We start from the raw sequence: 19895 nt of genomic DNA on the forward strand, positions 1-19895 counted from the left end.
TTGATTGTAAAAATGTAGTTTATTTTTTTTCTTCACTGCCCAATGATATAAAATTCTGTGACACACCCATGGTGTCAATATGATCACTGCACCCCTAGATGAATTCATTGAGCGGTGTAGTTTGTAAAATGGGGTCACTTATAGGGGATTCTGCTGTTCTGGCACCTCATTGGCTCTCCCACTGGGTCATGGCACCTTCAAACCAGAACAGTAAAATCTGTCTCTCCTTGCCTTCTGAGCTTTGCACTGTGCCTGAAAAATATTTCCCGATTACATGTAAGGTATTGGCGCACTCAGGAAAAAATAGACCTCAGTTTGTTGTAAAAAAATAAAAATTCCCTATTAGCCCGTAGAAAAATTAAAAACTTAAGGCTAAAACAACATTTTAGTGGTAAAAATGTAATTTATTCTTTCTTCACCGCTCGGTGGTATAAAATTCTGTGAGGCACATGTGGTGTCAATATGATCACTGCACCCCTAGATGATTTCATTGGGGAGTGTAGTTTGTAAAAAGAGTTCCCATATAGGGGGTTTCTGTTGTTCTGGCACCTCAGGGGCTCTGCCAATGTGACATGGCACCCTCAATCCATTCCAGCAAAATCTGAACTTCAATATGGCGCCTCTTCCCTTCTGAGCTTTGTTCTGTGCCTCAAAAGTAGTATTCCCCCACATATGAGGTATCGGCGTACTTGAGAGAAATTGCGCAACAAAATGTATGGTGAAATTTCTCGTGTTGCCCTTATGAAAATGCAAAATTTGGGGCTAAAATACCTTTTTTGTGAGGAAAATGTGATTTTATTATTTTAACGGCTCAATGTTATTATCTTCTGTGAAGCACCTGGGGGTTCAAGGTGCTCACCACGCATCAAAATACATTTCTTGAGGGGTCTAGTTTCCAAAATGGGGTCACTTGTGTTTTTTTTCACTGTTTAGGCACTGTTACGGAACCCCCCAAGCACCCAGAATATGTGGTGCAGTTATATGCATGTATAATAGGTTCCATGTGAGATGCAGGTCCCTAATGCATCAGCCCACAGGCTGCGCCCCTGGGCAGAGGGGACAAGATATCCCCCTTCTGACCTCCCCCACCTTTGTAATTCCCACATTAAATATCGTCAGGCTCCGGCCACCTGCGGCTATTGTAATGTATGTCTGGCCTGCCGCTTTTCAATTGGCCCGCCCTCTGTATCTGTGTGATATATATTCTTTGTCTTGTGAGTAAAGTGTGAACACACTGGAAATACGTGGAGAAGCAGTGATCTTTTATATGCGCCCATGTAACCAAGCAATTCCAGCCAGCGTCCTTTCATTCAGACTCCAGCCAAAGCAGAGTGGACCTCCTGAAACACTGGGTGGTACTGAAAGAGGTACTCCAGCACGGTAGACCCCGTTACAGGCACATCAGGGGTTCTCCAAATGGGACAGGACGTCCGGTAATGATTCCAGGAAATTTTACATTCTAAAAGTCAAATGATGCTCCTGTTCTTCCGAGCCCTGCTGTGCACCCAAACAGTGGTTTTCTTCCTCATATGGGGTATCTGCGTACTCAGAAGAAATTGCACTACAAAATGTATGGTGCCATTTCTCCTGTTAACCTTATGAAAATGAAACATTTGGGGCTAAAAACATACTTCTGCTGAAAATGTGATTTTTATTTTATTTATTTTTTAATTTCCGCGGCTCAGTTATAAACTTCTGTGAAGCACCTGAGGGTTCAACATGCTCACCATACATCTAGATCAGTTCCCTGAGGAGTCTAGTTTCCAAATTGGTGTCACTTGTTGGTGGTTTCTACTGTTTAGGCACATCAGGGGCTCTCCATACAGGGCATGGTGTCCACCAATTGTTCCAGCAAATTTTACATTAAAAAAGTCAAATGACGCTCCTTCCCTTCCAAGCTCTAACCGTGCGCCCAGTGGTTTTCTTCCTCATATGGGGTATCGGTGTACTCAGGAGAAATTGCACAACACATTTTGGGGTCATTTTTTTTCCTGTTACCCTTGTCAAAATAAAAAAAAATGGATCTGAAGTATATATTTTTTTTTCCCCCACATTCCAAATATTCCTGTGAAGCACCTGAAGGGTTGATAAACTTCTTGAATGTGGTTTTGAGAACCTTGGGGGGTGCAGTTTTTAGAATGGTGTCACTTTTGGGTATTTTCTATCATATAAACCCCTCAAAGTTACTTCAAATGTTAGATGGGACCCTAAAAAAAATGGTTTTGTAAATTTTGTTGGAAATAGAAATCGCTGGTCAAGTTTCAAAAAATTGTTTCAAAAATTGTGGTGATGTAAAGTAGACGTGGCAAGTGTTATTTATTAACTATTTTGTGTGACATAACTCTGTGATTTAAGGGTATAAGAATTCAAAGTTTGAAAATTGCAAAATTTTCACCAAGTCTTTGTTTTTTTCACAAATAAACCCAAGTCATATAGAAGAAATGTTACCACTATCATGAAGTACAATATGTCATGAAAAAACAGTCTCCGAATCACCAGGATCCATTTCAGAGTTATTACCTCATAAAGGGACAATTGTTAAAATTGGCCCTGTCATTAACATGCAAACCACCCTCGGGGGTAAACGGGTTGTGCAGTGAAAACAAGTTATCACCTATCCAATAGTTACAGTAGGTGATACCTTGCTGATCAGTGGATATGTAACTGCTGAGACCTGCACCAATTGGCGAACTGAAGACTTTCGATCCCCGTTACAAACTGGAGCAGCAGGTTGGATGCCTGACCACTACTCCATTCATTCTCAATGGAGCTGCTGGAAAAAGCAGAGCGCTCTCCAGCCACTTAAGACAAGAATGGAGCTCAGACTTCAGACTGAGCATGTGTGCACTGCTGCTCAATTCTAAGGGTTCGCTCACAGTAGCATTTAAATAATTGGTCCCATTCTCATCCAGGAAAGTGGGACAATTTTTTTCTTTCCTTTCTAACTTGTCAGCCATGTGCAATGTTTTTTTTTTTTTTTTCCTCCCCATCTATTACCGTATTTTTTGGATTATAAGACATACTTTTTTCCCCCAAAATTTGGGGGGAAATTGGAGGTGTCTTTATAATGCAGATATACCTCACCGGTACTGTGGCTGCAGGCTGCGATGAGGGGGTCTCTGGTGCTGCTGCAGGGGCCCTGCCAACATTTTGTGAAAGGCAAGAGCCCCCACAGTTCCACAGTTGCCTATGCGGTGGACTCTGGGAAAATGGCAGCTAAAAATCTCATCTCCCGAGATCTCAATCTGCGCATGCGCCACCCCCCCGGTGGCCATTTTCCCGGAGTCCCCGCACAGGGGGTTCTGGCATTCCACAAAATGTTTGCAGGGCCCCCCCCCCCCGCAGCAACACCAGCAGCACATCGGAACATGCCCTCATCCCGGCCTGCAGCATCACCCCACTCCTGCCTCCTCCAGCAGCGACCCTGGAACCCCGCTTCACTGCAGCCACCACCCCCCAGTGAGCAATAAGACGCAGGCATGATAAGAAGCACCACCATTTTATTACAAAAAAAAAAATCTATCCTATTTTTCTCCTCAAAATTTGGGGTGCGTCTTATAATCCGAAAAATACAGTAATCACTTACAGCACCATATACAATTTCCTGTCTTACAGAATTGTAATGTATCTGTAAAAATCTGATGCCATACCAATGATCTGTAAGGCATTTGATTTTTTTTTTCTCTCATCCATCAGCTTTCATAGTCAAATCGTAGCATGTTGCAATTTTTTTCATGCTGAATACAGCTGAGAAAAAAATATGCGGATCTGCACGGCCTCATTGAATAACATAGGTCTGAGTGCAATCCGAATTTTTATCGAATTGCAGTCATCCGATTTATTTGCTAGTGTGAACAAGCCCTTAGAGCTAAAAGTGCCCTATTCTGCCAATCAGCGCAGGTCCCAGCTGCTGGACACCTCCGATCACTTATGTGCATAGGTGATAAAAGGGTGGTCTGATGAAAAGTTCCTCTATTCATGCGAGGAAGCATCGTTATAACATATAGTTTTCCCTTATTGTGAGATTCTAGTACTAAGTATAACAGGAGTGGCCAATTTATTTTCCCGAGGAGCCACATGAGACTGTGACTGTAGAGGGCTGAACCTATAGGCTGAAATTTATTCTGCTCAATGTAATTACTATGTTATATTTGTATCACTTAATACTGAGCAGAATTAATCCTGCTGACATGTTACGATAGTTATTGTAACTTGTATCCTTACTTGTAGCAGCGACTAAGCACCATCTAATTTACTGCTTTTTATAAAATAATTTGCTCCTGTTATTCAGCCATTGTACAATCAGCTCCCCCACACACAGTACAATGCCACCACATCCCTCCCACACACATTGAATGGTAAGTGGCCACGTAAGGCCGGGATACACACACTGCTGGGACCTAAAGAATTGGTTTCGTAAGTGATTATCGTGTTTTTAGCTACGTTTTGCTTTTTTTTTTTTTTTTTTTAAATGCTGCTGCAGACAGGAAATAAATTGTCAGCAAGATCTGAACGATTTAGTTGGGTTCCTCATCATCACCCCCCACCCCCCTTCTCCGCACAACCCATCATCATCATCCCTTCTCTGCATGGCCTATCATCATCCCTCCCCCTTCTCTGCACAGCCCCTCCTCTGCACAGCCCCTCATCATCCCTCCTTCTCTGCACAGCCCCTCATCATCCCTCCTTCTCTGCACAGCCCCTCATCATCCCTCCTTCTCTGCACGGCCCCTCATCATCCCTCCTCTGCACGGCCCCTCATCATCCCTCCTTCTCTGCACGGCCCCTCATCATCCCTCCTTCTCTGCACGGCCCCTCATCATCCCTCCTTCTCTGCACGGCCCCTCATCATCCCTCCTTCTCTGCACGGCCCCTCATCATCCCTCCTTCTCTGCACGGCCCCTCATCATCCCTCCTTCTCTGCACGGCCCCTCATCATTAACCCCCCTTTTCACAGCACGGCCCCTCATCGTCATCATCATGGAACCCCACTTGAGTAACATCAGCTCTTTTCCTGTGAAAGCCCCCAATAAACAGCCCCATACAAGTAGCAGCGACCATTTCTCCGTGTAACCCTCCAACCCCATATAGTAATCTCATCCATATTTCTTTGCCCCCAAAATACATCCACAGACCCCTAACACTAGTCCTATGTCCTCACTGCCAACCTGCCGGGGCTCTACGGCGAAACCCCCATATTCTCTAGTCACTGCTCCATGGTCGTGCCCACTCTGATGGCCATTTTTGCGTAGCTGCTTTTAAGCGTATTCGCATCAGGGCTCCTCGCCGTATTTTATTGTATTTTTTTTTTTTTTTTTGTCGTTAAACCTGCAAAATAATAAAAAAAAATAACAAAAGATCGCCGAATAGAAACCACCTTCAGCATCGTGCTCCATGGTGCAGCTCCTCACACAGCCCTCCGCACAACGCCGCTTTCGGCTATAGTGCTATCCCTGTCTGTGCCTACACTGGAGGACGCCACTCATCTCAGGTGACATCATTCTAAACCCCCCTCCATGCTCCGCCTCTTTAACTAGTTATGAAGTACAGGTTGAATGACTATGACCAGTTCTCAACATTCCAGAGCCACCGGCAACATGATGTGTTCTGATTGGCTGTTATGGGAGCCACTCAACCTTTCTGTAATGCTGATTGGTCGCTGTTCATGAGAGGCTTTAGCGCGAACTGGTGACACAGTCACCGCTGCAGGATTCACTGCTATGAAGATGGGGATCGCCGCGGTTCTGCTGCTCGGGATCCTGGCGGCCGAGGCATCAGGTACATGCGATGTGGACTCTCATTGTGTTTCCGACGTGTGTCCTCGCAGTGATGGCCCTTGCTGGGAGTTATAGTTCTTGTCCTTTGAGACTGCACGAACTTGGTCACTTCTCTTTGGCCTTCTGGGACTCGTAGTGCTACCTCCACCGAGCTCCTCATTGGCTAACTTGTACTCGTGGGAAGACTTTATCTGGTTCAGGGCTTCCTTGGACTTGTAGTTCTGTGTATGAATGTGCTATGTAGCTCTCTGAGAGTTGTAGTTCCACAATCTCCAGAGATCTGATGTGTTTGGGATCCATGGCCATTACTGGTGTGTGGCATCCGGACAGTCACTGTGTCTGCACGATTGAATGATTACGCCCTAAATAAGGGGCATATACTGTGCTGGTGTCCACTACGCACCGCGGCTCATCTCTCCTCATCGCCATATTCCCACTGGGGTCAGCGACATATTCCGCCATGACTACTGCTGGGCTTGTGGTAAAGGCTGACAGTAACAACCCCAGTTTCATCCTGGGATAAAATAGATGTAAGAATATAGCTGTGACATCAGACAGTGGCTGTTATCTTAAAGGGAATGTCCTCAAGATTTCACCCCCCAACTATTTTTCTACACATGTAGATCTTTCAGAGACAAGTCCAGCAATCCCTTTACATGGCCGGTCCTATGCTCCATTACTGAGAAATCAGTGTCTGGGTTAATATGCAAAGAGACTGAAGGGCTATGATAATGTGAAGCCTCTGTCACTCCCTATCTATTCCTCCGCCACCTACTGCTTAATTGACAGCCTCTATGCTGTATGAACATAGAAAGATTCCTTAAAACATAGTTTTGTCTTATTAAAGGTTAACAACCCTGGTCAGATAGGGAAAGACCCTTGGCCAACAGTAGGGCCCGCTCAACCCTATATAGGAACTAGTAGGACAGAAGCAGGTTCAATGTGTCATAATAAATAAGTGAAATAAAGTGTGGATCTCGCCCAAACGAGCTATAGGGACGTCACATCCAACGGGATTTCATCGCAGCCTTCAGCAGTTGATCCAGTCTATCTGCCCTGTTATCCGCTCTGCATGTGCCCCCACCCTAACAAGGGCAATACCCCAGTGTAGATCTCGTGGTGTATACCCCAGAAAACAATTCCTGCCCGACGCATTTCTCCTTTTGACAGCGAGATGTCTGGGTAATGTACATGTTATGGGGAGAAAGATGCACATATGATGGGGTCCATATTGCTCACATGCAGGGGGCACAACAAGGCTATCAATGAAATCCCTTTGGATGTGACGTCCCTGAAGCTCAAATGGGTGAGAGCAACACTTTTTTTTTTTTTTTTCACTTGTTTTTGCACTATTATACTTTGAACCTGTTTCTGTCGTACTAGTTCCTATATAGAGTTAAGTGGGCCAAGGGTTTTCCCATATATTTTTTTTTTTATCTTGCTCATATAGCACCATTAATTTCACTGCGCTTTACAGACATTTTTGGCACCGTTCCCAATAGCGATCACAATTCCCTGTATGTCTGTGTTTAGAATGTGAGAGAAAACTGGTGAACCAGAGGAAACCCACAAATCTTTCTATGCTGTATAATATTTAAATCCTGAGAGAATGGAACCTGCTAACAATAGCGGATGTTTAAGCTGTATATTCTGTGGGACTTCATGCAAAGGAGCCATTAGTCAAGCAGCAGCAGGAGGAGGAGATGGCGGCGGCACTGGTTGGGGAATAGAGCTGGAGTGATGGAGGATTCACATCTACTATAGTTCTTCAGACTCCTTTGTATATCAATTTCAAATGCTGATTTCTCAGGAACGGACTGGTCATGTAAAGGTTTTGCTGCTCTTGTCTTTTGAAAGGGCTAAATGCAGATATAGTTTGGGAGATGAAATCCCGCCAACAGTTTCCTTTTAAAGGGAACCTGTCAGAAGGATTGTGTACAGTAACCTACAGACACTGTCAGGTCAGCGTCATTATACTGATTACAATGGTACCTTGGCCGATGAAATCTGTCTTGTGGTTGTTTAATCTTTATTTTCAGTTAATGATACACTCCTGCTTTGGGGCGGCCTGTGTGTGGGGGCCATTTCATGTGGTGCTCTGCCTAGGTAATCACCAGTGTGGCGTCTGATAGGTCACTGATTCCTCACTGACCTGTCCCCTAGCTTACATAATGAAATATATATATATATATATTTTTTTTTTAAATCCACTTCTGCGGGCAGGCTCAGACATCAATCCAGGTATGATTTTTAATCCGTATAAGGCTGGGGTCGCACTTGCGAGTGCAATGCGAGAACCTCAGGTGTCAATACCCGGCACTCGGGACTGGAGTGTGCGGCTGCATGCATGTCGCACGCTCCTGTCCTGAGTGCCGGCGGCAGTGCCGGGTATTGATGCAAGAGCCTCGCATTGCACTCACAAATGTGACCCTGGCTTTACAGTGCCAAACGGACACTGTCTGTAGCTTACTGTGCACAATCCTGTTGACAGGTTCCCTTTTAAAGGGAACCTGTCACCTTGTTTTGCCGCTATAAGATACGACCACTACCTTTCGGGGCTTATCTACCGCATTCTATAATGATGTAGATAAGCCCATGGTCCGACCTGAAATAGAAGAAAAACAAGTTTTATTATACTCACCCGGGAGCGGTCCGGTCCGATGGGTGTCGCAGGTCCCGGGTCTGGCGCCTCTCTTCTTCATGCGATGTCGTCGTCATCCTGCTTGCTTCGTGCCGCTCTCCTGCGCAAGCATACTAATCTGCCCTGTTGAGGGCAGAGTAAAGTAATGCAGTGCGCTGGCGCCGGGAAAGGTCAGAGGCCCAGTGCACTGCAGTACTTTGCTCTGCCCTCAACAGGGCAGATCAGTACACCAGCGCAGGAGAGTGGCATGAAGCAAGCAGGATGAGGACATCGCTTGAGGATGTGAGGCGCCGGACCCGGGACCTGCGACACCCATTGGACCGGACCGCCCCCCCCGGGTAAGTATAATAAAACTTGGTTTTTCTTATCTTTCAGGTCAGAATGGGGGCTTATGTACAGCATTATAGAATGCTGTAGATAAGCCCCGAAAGGCAGTGGCTGCATCTTATAGCAGCAAATTGAGGTGACAGGTTCCCTTTTTAAAGGGAGTCTGTCACCCCAAAACACAATGGAAACTAATCTGTGCCTCTTGTGTGCAAAAGCGCTCTTAATTCCCATATACCAATTAGAGTGCAGGGTGCGCGCTTAGCATCGCCAGGCCATATCTGAGGAACCCCCCTCCTGAATTTGCATACCTCACATCTCTCTAGTGATTGACAGCACTTCCTTGCCTGGAGCCAGAGTTGATGTGGAGCGGCCCCCAGACGCAGGGCAGCGGGGTATTCGGTACCGGGTCTCTCGGTTCTGGGAATGTCACGGTGGCCCGACCCGGTCCGTGGCCCTGCTAAGGGGCGCCCAATAAAAGGTGTAGGTGGTGTTGTAGGTTGCCGTAAATGACGGGGACACAGGGTTGCAGTCTCTTTACCTCTTTACTGAAGGCTTCGGCATCCACAATCCAGAGCACTGCTAACAGGGCTGGCTGAGACCGGCCGGTCCGAAGGCACATCCAGAGTTTCCTTTTCAGGTAGAAATCAGTAGCCTACCTACTAGCGCCTGGGTGTTGTAGTACTTCCCTGCTGAGCACCACGGGATAGTCCTCACAGCTGTCGTGTATGTTTCTGTTCTTTCTCTCCGTCCCCCAGATGATATGGATAGGACGCACCCATATGACGGGGTAGGCCTGGAGTTATTTTATAGGGACCCTAGAAAAACCACTTATGCCATTGTTTATTGGGTTTTGTTTTTTACAGCGGTTAGTGATGTGAGTTCTAGTGAACGAAGATGTATGGAGGGAGGGGAACGCCGATGCAGGGGATAGTATGTAGGGAGGGGAGAATCGGTGCAGAGGGGTAGTATGTAGGGAGGGGAGTGCCGATGCAGAGGGGTAGTATGGAGGCAGGGGAGCGCCGACGCAGGGGGTAGTATGGAGGGAGGAGTGTGCCGATGCAGGGGTAGTATGGAGGGAGGGAGTTCCGGTGCAGAGGTGTAGTATGGAGGGAGGGGAGTGCCGACGCAGGGGTAGTATGGAGGGAGGGGAGCGCCGACGCAGGGGGGCTAGTATGGAGGGAGGGGAGCGCCGACGCAGGGGGGTGTGGTATGGAGGGAGGGGAACGCCGACGCAGGGGGGTGTGGTATGGAGGGAGGGGAACGCCGACGCAGGGGGGTGTGGTATGGAGGGAGGGGAGCGCAGACGCAGGGGGGCTAGTATGGAGGGAGGGGAGCGCCGACGCAGGGGGGTGTGGTATGGAGTGAGGGGAGCGCCGACACGGGGGGTGGTATGGAGGGAGGGGAGCACCGACGCAGGGGGGTGTGGTATGGAGGGAGGGGAGCGCCGACACGGGGGGTGGTATGGAGGGAGGGGAGCGCCGACGCAGGGGGGTGTGGTATGGAGGGAGGGGAGCGCCGACGCAGGGGGGTTGGTATGGAGGGAGGGGAGCGCCGACACGGGGGTGTGTGTGGTACGGAGGGAGGGGAGTGCCGACGTGTGTGTGTGTGTGTGTGTGTGTGTGTGTGTGGTATGGTATGGAGGGGGGGGAGCGCCGACGGGGGTGTGTGTGTGGTATGGAGGGAGGGGAGCGCCGACGCAGGGGGGGTGGTATGGAGGGAGGGGAGTGCCGACGCGGGGGGTTGGTATGGAGGGAGGGGAGCGCCGACACGGGGGTGTGTGTGGTACGGAGGGAGGGGAGTGCCGACGTGTGTGTGTGGTGTGGGTGGTATGGTATGGAGGGGGGGGGGCGCCGACGGGGGGGTGTGTGTGGTATGGAGGGAGGGGAGCGCCGATGCGGTGGGGGGTGTTATGGAGGGAGGGGAGCGCCGATGTGGGGGGGTGGTATGGAGGGAGGGGAGCATCGGTGTTGGTACGTGTTTGCTCATCTAATGTGATCCGATCCCTAATTTGTCATAGCGTTTCTGCAGAAGTAGAAATGCTAGTTAGGGTAAGCTTTACAGCGGTGGGGGTACTGATTAGAGGGGCACCTCTTCTGGAACACTGGTTGTAGAGAAGGGACACTTGCTTAGAGTGTAAGGTGGTCCCGCTATTTACAGTTGTCTTGGGTCACAACGTTTGCCTTGCGTATTGAAGAAAAGCTATAACAATTTATTGAAATGACACTGGACATTTTCTAGCTGCTTTTTCTAGCTTCTTGAAGAAAAATTTTTTTTTTGTGATCACAAACAGGAGCCTAAGGCCATGTGCACCCGTTGCGGATATCCTGCGGATCCGCAGCGTTTTTTACCGTGCAGAAACGCTGCAGATCCGCAAGTGATTTACAGTACAATGTAAATCATTGAAAAAAAAAAAAAATGCTGTGCTAATGGTGCGGAAGATTCCGCACTGAAAACGCTGCGGGTTAAAAGACGGAGCATGTCATTTATTTGTGTGCATCTGCAGCGTTTCTGCACCCATTAACTTGCATTGAGTCGGGCACATCCGCAGCCAAACCGCAGATCAAAAAAAGATCTGCGGTTTTGCTGCCAGAAACGCTGCAGATCGGGAGGGGGGGAAAGTGTTGTGAATTCTGTTCTCGAACTCCCTCCTGTGGTCATGAATGGTACTTCGGCGAGTTCTGTCCATGGACTCCCTCTGGTGGCTGTGAGTGGAGCTGCTGGTTCTGTGGTTCCTTCTCCAGCTGACCTCATTTAGTTCTAGGCTGGCTGCTCTATTTAACTCCACTCAGATCGTTACTTGATGCCAGCTGTCAATGTTCTAGTACTGGTTCAGTTCTCTCTTGGATCTTGCAGATGACCGTCTACTCCAGCAAAAGCTAAGTCCCTGCTAGTTAAATTGTTTATCTGTTTTCTTGTCCAGCTTGCTATCATGATTTTGCCAAGCTAGCTGGAAGCTCTGGGATGCAGAGTGGCACCTCCGCACCGTGAGTCGGTGCGGGGGTCTTTTTTGCACACTCTGCGTGGTTTTTATAGTTTTTTGTGCTGACCGCAAAGTTGCCTTTTCTATCCTCAGTCTGTATAGTTAAGTCTGGCCTCCTTTGCTGAAACCTGTTTCATTCCTGTGTTTGTGACTTCCATCTTAACTCACAGTTAATATTTGTGGGGGGCTGCCTGTTTTCTTTGGGGAATTTCTCTGAGGCAAGGTAGGCTTTATTTTCTATCTTTAGGGGTAGTTAGCTCTTAGGCTGTGAAGAGGCGTCTAGGCAGAGTCAGGTACGCTCCACGGCTATTTCTAGTTGTTGTGATAGGATTAGTGGTTGCGGTCAGCAGAGCTCCCACTTCCCAGAGCTGGTCCTGTATTACTAGTTTGCTCATCAGGTCATTCCTAGTGCTCCTAACCACAGGTCACCATAACAGGAGAGTGTGTGGGCGGAGACTGTGCGGGGAAGATGTGCGTGTCTGTGTGCGGGTGTTTGTGTGTGTCTGCGGAGATTGCGGGGCTGTCGGGCGTCTGTGCGGGGCTGCTGGGGGTCTGCGGCAGGCTGTCGGGGGTCTGCGGCAGGCTGTCGGGGGTCTGCGGCGGTCTGTGGGGGGTCCTTGGGGGTGTGTGTGCGAGCAGGCATCGTACGATGGGACTTCAAGTCCCATTGGGCTATGCCTGCTACAGTGGCAGTGATTGACACATTAGCCAATGATGGGACAGTAGTAGTCCCATCATTCGGCTAATGTGAATGTAAAAAAAAAAAAAGAAAGGAAAATATGACAGAACATACAACATTCATTCATACATTACATACAATACATACATACAGACATACAGTACATATAATATAGAGTACATACTCACCATCACTTGTCGCTTTGTTTCCCGAAGCCAGTGTCACCTGTACAAAATGTTAAAATAACAAATAAACAATATACTCCCTGATCTGCAGAAATCCACGAGTGTCCCTCGACGATCTCCAGTGGAGAGCAGCAGCATCAGCTGATGCGACCTCTCTCTGGGGGCTCCAGGAATACAATGACGGGAGAGAGGTATCCTTCCGCACTGTATTCCTCCACCACTGTAAAAAAAATAGTCCCTAGTCTCACTTTTGGCACTGCTGTGTGAGAAAGTTCCTACGCAGCAATGGCATAAAGTGAGACCAGTGAACTACAGTAACCTCAGTTGCGGAATTTTCGCAGTATGCTGACAAACGCAGCATGCTGTGATTTTCTACGCCTGTAAAATGCGGCTGCGAAATATACGGCAGATAGGAGCTGTCCCATAGAGAATCATTGGTCTGTGTGCAATGCGTTGGTTTTGCGCCTCTCATACGTCCGTAAAACTCTCTAGTGTGAAGCCGGCCTCATTCCTTCTATCTGTCTGTGTGTAATGGAGTTTGGATTGGACAAATGTAAAAGAGGAGGCTGGAGAAGAAATGACATCACAAATCTTTTTTTTGTCAATAATAGATCTTTATTTAGCTTTCAAAAACGCATACAAATCTGCATGGAAAAAACGCATCAAAAAATGCAGCAAAAACGCAACAAAACCGCACCTGCGTTTTCTGGCAAGAGAGGGAAGAATCTGCAGCAGAAATTCCTAAGGCTAATCCGCAACGTGTGCATATACCCTTATAATGCTACGTGTAAAAGCAGTATGGTAGTAAAAATCAGGACCCGTGTTGTTGCACTTGTATATATGGGGACTTCAGTTTGCACACACCTACAGGACAGCAATCGGCCTCTAAGGGTATGTGCACACATTGCGGATTTGGCCCTGCAGATCCGCATCAGTTTGCCATGCAATGTACAGTACCATGTAAACCTATGGAAAACCAAATCCGCAGTGCACATGCTGCGCAAAATTCCGCTCAGAAACGTAGCAGTTTATTTTCCGCAGCATGTCAATTCTTTGGGCGGATTTCGCAGCATTTTAGATTTGTTCCATTATAGGAATCTGCAGGTGTAAAACCGCAGGCAAAATCTGCACAAAACTCGCAGGTAAAATGCAGGGTGTTTTTACCTTCGGATTTTTGCAGAATCTGCGCAGAAAATCCGCAATGGAATCTGCAACGTGTGCACATACCCTAAACAGTGGAGATCTGCGTAGCAGGATGTGGGCTCTTCTTTTTGTGGCCAAAAATGTAATTTTTATTTGCAACACAACATTGATACATTTTCTTGACACAATCATTTTGATATTTATTAGCGCTTCCCCCACACCTCATGTCTTCACACTGGACATGTCCACTAGACCCGCCTATGACTTGCTGACTCTGCTGTACATAGCATAGCTGCTGAAATATAACCAATTTATGAATTGTATAAATATTCCCAGATTTATCCAACCACGCACAGTTCCAAATGTCACCAATGCATCCTAGAATTCACAAGTGTCAACACAAATGTAAAATCTTGTTGCTTTTTCTGACTGTACCTGCTGCCACTTTTTTAGCTATAAGGCGCGGGTGCCTACGATCCAGAACTAGCCACGTTTGGACTCAATGCATGTTCTCTGCGTCCAAAGCGCTGCCGTCTATTGAACTCGCGTCTCCGAAACAGAATTCGATGTGTTGCGGTTCTGGAAGACGTGCCGCATGTCAGTGTCCACGGATGGTCCACAGGCGTACCTGCACACTTAGTGGACATGTGATTCCTAGAAATCCCATCCACTATGCTGTAACATCTGGCCGCTATGGTTTTGACTGCAGAAATATGCAGCATCGAAACCGCAGCAGTTCCTGATTGTGGACACATACCCTAACACTTTTTTTTGTGTGGTTTTTGATACATTTTTAATTTTTATGAATGTATCAAGGTGATGTGTTCTTGGCACATTTTGTGCTGCAAAACCTTGGCAAAAACTGCAATAGAAGCCACATGTTTTGCAGCAATTTATGTGGGAAAGCATTTGATGACTTTTTTAAACTGAAAAAAAAAAAGTGAATGGGAATGGCTTTTGCAAGCGGATTTGAAGTGTATGTGTATTTTTATGTGGATTTTGGCGCAGAATCTGCTCAAACAGAAAAAAACACTTAAAAGGAACCTGTCAGCAGGATTGTGCACAGTAACCTACAGACAGTGTCAGGTTGGCGCCGTCATACTGATTATCATGATACCTGGTGAGGAAACCCATGTTATGTTTGTTCTTTATTTTCAGTTTTGAGTTAATGATATGCTCGTGCTCCGAGGCGGCCTGTGGGGGGTCTTAAAGTGGTGCTTTGCTTAGGTATTCATACTGAAGACTGCTGACAGGTCACTGATCCCTCACTGACCTGCCCCCTAGTTTACATACTGAATATCTGTACATATTTAAAGAAAAAAACCTTCTACAGGCAGGTGCCAGCCACCTGCTCTGCAGCATAATCACATATTTTGCTTGCCAATAATACTGCCGCCTACGCAGTAGCATCTCAGAGATAGCCGATAGCTGCTACTGTGCAGACGCTGGCAGTCCCATCTTGGAGGAGGAACTTTTTTCTTCAGTAAGGCCATGTTCACACGTTCCTGATTTCCCTGCTGTTTTTCTGCACTAAAAACTGCAGCTCTTGGCAGAAAACGCAGGTGCGGTTTTTGGTGCGTTTTTGATGCGGTTTTTAGTGCGATTTTTTTTTTTTTTTTTTTTTTTTTTTTATGCAGTTTTCTCTGCAGATTGTCTGTGTTTGACACAAATAAAGCTTTAACTGCAGTGGGGGAAAAAAAAAAAGAAATGTCATTTCCTTGTCCAACCCTTTTCTTCTTCCATCCTCCATTTTGGGACTAAACACCAAAATGAGTGGACGTGTTTTGAATGACAGCGCTCCGCAGAGTGCTGAGCGTAGGCCAGATCACAGCCCGCGGATCCAGCTCTATCCAGCTATTTAAGTGCCACGTATTTAAGGCTACGTTCACATTTGCGTTGTGCGCCGCAGCGTCGGCGATGCAACGCACAACGCAAACCGCAGCAAAACGCATGCACAACACTGCGTTTTGCAACGCATGCGTCCTTTTTTTGGTTGATTTTGGACGCAGCAAAAATGCAACTTGCTGCATCCTCTGCGCCCGGACGCGTGCGCCGCAGTGACGCATGCGTCGCAAAACGCAAGTGCAACGCATGTCCATGCGCCCCCATGTTAAATGTTGCGCAGACCGCAAATGTGAACGTAGACTTAGTGCCACATGTCACGTATTTCAGTGCCACGTATTTCAGTGCCACGTATTTCAGTGCCACGTATCTCAGTGCCACGTATCACGTATTTCAGTGCCACGTATTTAAGTGCCACGTATCACGTATTTAAGTGCCACGTATCATGTATTTAAGTGCCACGTATCACGTATTTCAGTGCCACGTATTTCAGTGCCACGTATTTCAGTGCCACGTATTTCAGTGCCACGTATTTCAGTGCCACGTATCACGTATTTCAGTGCCACATATTTAAGTGCCACGTATCACGTATTTAAGTGCCACGTATCACGTATTTAAGTGCCACGTATCACGTATTTAAGTGCCACGTATTTCAGTGCCACGTATCACGTATTTAAGTGCAACGTATCACGTATTTAAGTGCCACGTATCACGTATTTAAGTGCCACGTATTTCAGTTGCACGTATTTTTGCTATTGTAAGGTGGCATTAATCCCGGTTAATAATGGAGGCGTCAATAAGACGCCTATCCATTATTAATGCTATTAAAATGATCAAAAAAAATATAGGGGGACCCCCCCCCCCCAAAAAAAAAAAAAAAAAAAAAATGACACAGGGTCCCCCTATATTTTTAGGCCAGAAAGGCTAGGCAGACTGCTGCGGGCCAATATTTGTGGCCTGGGAAGGGGTTAAAATACCCATGGCTGTTCCCAGGCCATGAATATGAAGCCCACAGCTGTCTGCGTAGCCTTTCTGGCTCAGAAATAAAGGGAGAGCCCCCCCAAAAAAGTGTTGGGATCCCCCTATATTTTTAGGCCAGAAAGGCTACGCAGACAGCCGTGGGCTTATATTCATAGCCTAGGAAAGGGGCCATGGATATTTGCCCCCCCCCCCCCCTGGCTACAAATATAAGCCCGCAGCCGCCCCAGAAAAGGCGCATCAAAATGATGTGCCAATTCCGGCACTTAGCCCCTCTCTTCCCACTCCCTGTAGCGGTGGGATATGGGGTAATGAGGGGTTAATGCCACCTTGCTATTGTAAGGTGGCATTAAGCCCGGTTAATAATGGAGAGGCGTCAATAAGACGCCTATCCATTATTAATCCAATGAAAGGGTTAAAAAAAAAACACACACTAGAAAAAAAATATTTTAATGAAATAAAGACACACACTTTTTGACCATATTTTATTGTACGCTCAATCCGTCCTGAAGACCCTCGACCTGAAAAAGACGAAAAATAAAAAAACAAATTCATACTCCCTGGCCCTGTCCGCAGAAATCCATCGAGGGTCCCACGAAGATCTTCCATGGAGAACACACACATCCAGAGATATGTCTGCTCTCCACGGCTGCAGCAACACACTGACAGGAGCCATAGTTCCTGTCGGTGTGTCACTGCGCATGCGCGAGCGAGTTTGCCGGCGGTCATTGACCCCGGCACTCTCGCTTAACGGCAGTGCTGCGTGGGAAAGTTCAACGCAGCTGTACTGCCGTTAACCGAGACGCCGGAGCCATTGAACTCCGGAACAGTACGCGATACACTGCCAGGAGCGAAGCTCCTGGCAGTGTATCGCCGGAGAGCAGCCGATCGGCGTGGGACACTCGTTTTATGGATTCTGCGGACAGGGAGTATGGATTTGATTTTTTATTTTGGGATTTTTTCTAGGGGATCGAGGGCTTCGCCTACCAGTGTGCTGTTGGTGAGTATATACTCTGTGTTATATGTTGTATGTACTGTGTGTCATGTATGTGTATTGTGTGTGTTTTGTGTAGCTTTACAACTGTGCTAAGTCGCCGGACACAGGGACAACTCTCCCATCCTAATACCGGATGGGAGTAGTAGTCCCATACGGCGACTTAGCACAATGGTGGCACTATCGTCGCATGGGGACACACACACACACACACACACACACACACACACACACACACACACACACACACACACACACACACACACACACACACACACATACATACATACATACATACATACATACATACATACATACATACATACCAAATCTATCAAACAGCCGACATCGATCCCCATGCGACGGTATGCCTCCGTCACTTCGGAACACACTCCGCCCACGCACTTCCGCCGACGCACTTCCACCCGCATCCCCGCACTTCCTGCTGCAGCGGTTTCTCCACCCATAACCGCAATAAAACCCGCAGATATATTTTTGATCTGCGGGTTTTACTGCGGGTTTGATCTCACAATGGAGGTCTATGGGTGCAGAACCGCTGCAGTTCCGCACAAAGTGACATGGTCCTTCTTTTTTACCGCAGCTATTCAGCGCGGCTTTTTTAGTGAATTTCAGGATCATGTGCACAGCGTTTCCTGTTTTCCATAGGGTTACATTGTACTGTACCCTGCATGGAAAACAGCTGCGGACCCGCAGCGGCAAAATCGCTGCGGTTCCGCGGTAAAAAACGCATTGTGTGAACATGGCCTAAGATGGAGCTGCCATCACATGTGCAGTTGCAGCTATGGGATCACAGCTAGACACTGATAGCAGCTACTGAGCAGGTTTCAAATTGACTTTTTTTTTTCCCCCCTAGCTGAATAATGTGAATAAAATGTAGTATTAGCACACAAAACGTGATTATGCTGTAGAGCAGGTGCCACGGCTGGCACATGCCTGTAGAATGTGTGTGTGTGTGTGTTTTTTTTGTTTTTTTTTTATAAATATGTACAGATATTCATTATGCAAACTAGGGGGCAGGTCAGTGAGGGATCAGTGACCTGTCAGCAGTCTGCATTACCTAGGCAGAGCACCACATGAAATGCCCCCCCAAAACACGAGTGTATCATTAACTGAAAATAAAGATTAACCCCTTAATGACTGCCAATACGTCTTTTAACTGACCTGAGATATAAGAGAATAGCATCCCCATACAGGTGACAATCCAGCAGCTGTCGGCTGTACACTATAGCTGACAACTTGCTGCATCAGTCATGATCAGTGTTTGTAGCGTCCAAATCTGTTTAACCCCTTAGATGCTGCTGTCAATAGTGACTACATCATTATAAATGGTTAACAGAGTGTGGGGGCTTCCTATTTATACCAATTGGTGCCCTCAGATCATGATTGTGTGGTCCTGATGTTTGCCATGGCAATTCATGACCAAAGAGCGGCCTTAGAGTCTGACAGCTATAGTAATCTGTTCAGAAGTTAGCGACATTTAGGGGGTAAAAATACACATTTTCATTTGTCATGCCACTTTGAATTAATTCCTGAAAATCACCTGAAGGGTTAATAAACTACCTGACTGCAGTTTTCAATATGTCAGGAGGTGCTGTTTTTAAAATGTTATAACTTTTGGGGGTTTCCCAATATATGGGACCCCTAAAGTCACTTCAAACATGGATAAGTCCCTAAAAAAATAATTTTGTAAATTTCCTTGAAAAAATGAAAAATTACTGCTACATTTTTAAACCTCCTAAAATGCTAACAAAATAAAAGAACATTTTATAAATGATGCTGATGTAAAGCAGACATGTGTGAAATGTTATTTATTAATGTTTTGCTCTGGTTTGACTATCTGGATTAAAGGAATAATCATTCAAAGTTTGAAAATTGCTAATTTTTTAACATTTTTCTAAAATTTCTGATATTTTTTTTATAAATAAACACAAAACATATCGACCTAAATTTACCATTATCAGAAAGTATAATGTGTCACGAAATAACAATCTCAAAATCACTGGGTTATGTTGAAGCGTTCCAGAGTTATTGCCACATAAAGTGACACTGGTCAGACTTATAAAATTTGGCTCCGTCACTAAGTGGTTAAACAACCACAAGACAGATTTCATCAGCCCAGGTATCATTGTAATCAGTATAACTGCACCTACGTGACACTGCCTGTGGGTTACTGTGCACAATCCTGCTGACGGGTTCCCTTCAAAGGACGCCGACGCTAGTGTGAAAGAAGCCTAAAAGAGCCACCTTGTGCAGCACTAATGCTGCATTCAGACAAGGTGGCTCTTTTAGTTACGCTCCCTGCACACACTGAAATGAACGTTTATAAAA

The 19895-nt window shown here is 46.6% G+C and overlaps 1 protein-coding gene across 2 annotated transcripts in view; it reads left to right on the forward strand.

Moving 5' to 3' along the window:
- LOC143805341 (uncharacterized) overlaps positions 1-19895 on the forward strand; it is a 105773-nt gene that overhangs the window by 47041 nt on the left and 38837 nt on the right. Inside the window, exon 1 of one of the 2 annotated variants that reach the window (XM_077284577.1) lies at positions 5681-5778. The exons of the other annotated variant lie outside the window; for it this stretch is intronic. Coding sequence (XP_077140692.1) covers positions 5721-5778 — 58 coding nt within the window. The 5' untranslated portion in view covers positions 5681-5720. Of the gene's footprint in view, positions 1-5680; positions 5779-19895 lie in introns of those variants that run through there. 2 annotated transcript variants of the gene reach the window in all.

The sequence above is a fragment of the Ranitomeya variabilis genome, chromosome 2, assembly GCF_051348905.1.
Source record: "Ranitomeya variabilis isolate aRanVar5 chromosome 2, aRanVar5.hap1, whole genome shotgun sequence".
Taxonomy (NCBI): domain Eukaryota; kingdom Metazoa; phylum Chordata; class Amphibia; order Anura; family Dendrobatidae; genus Ranitomeya; species Ranitomeya variabilis.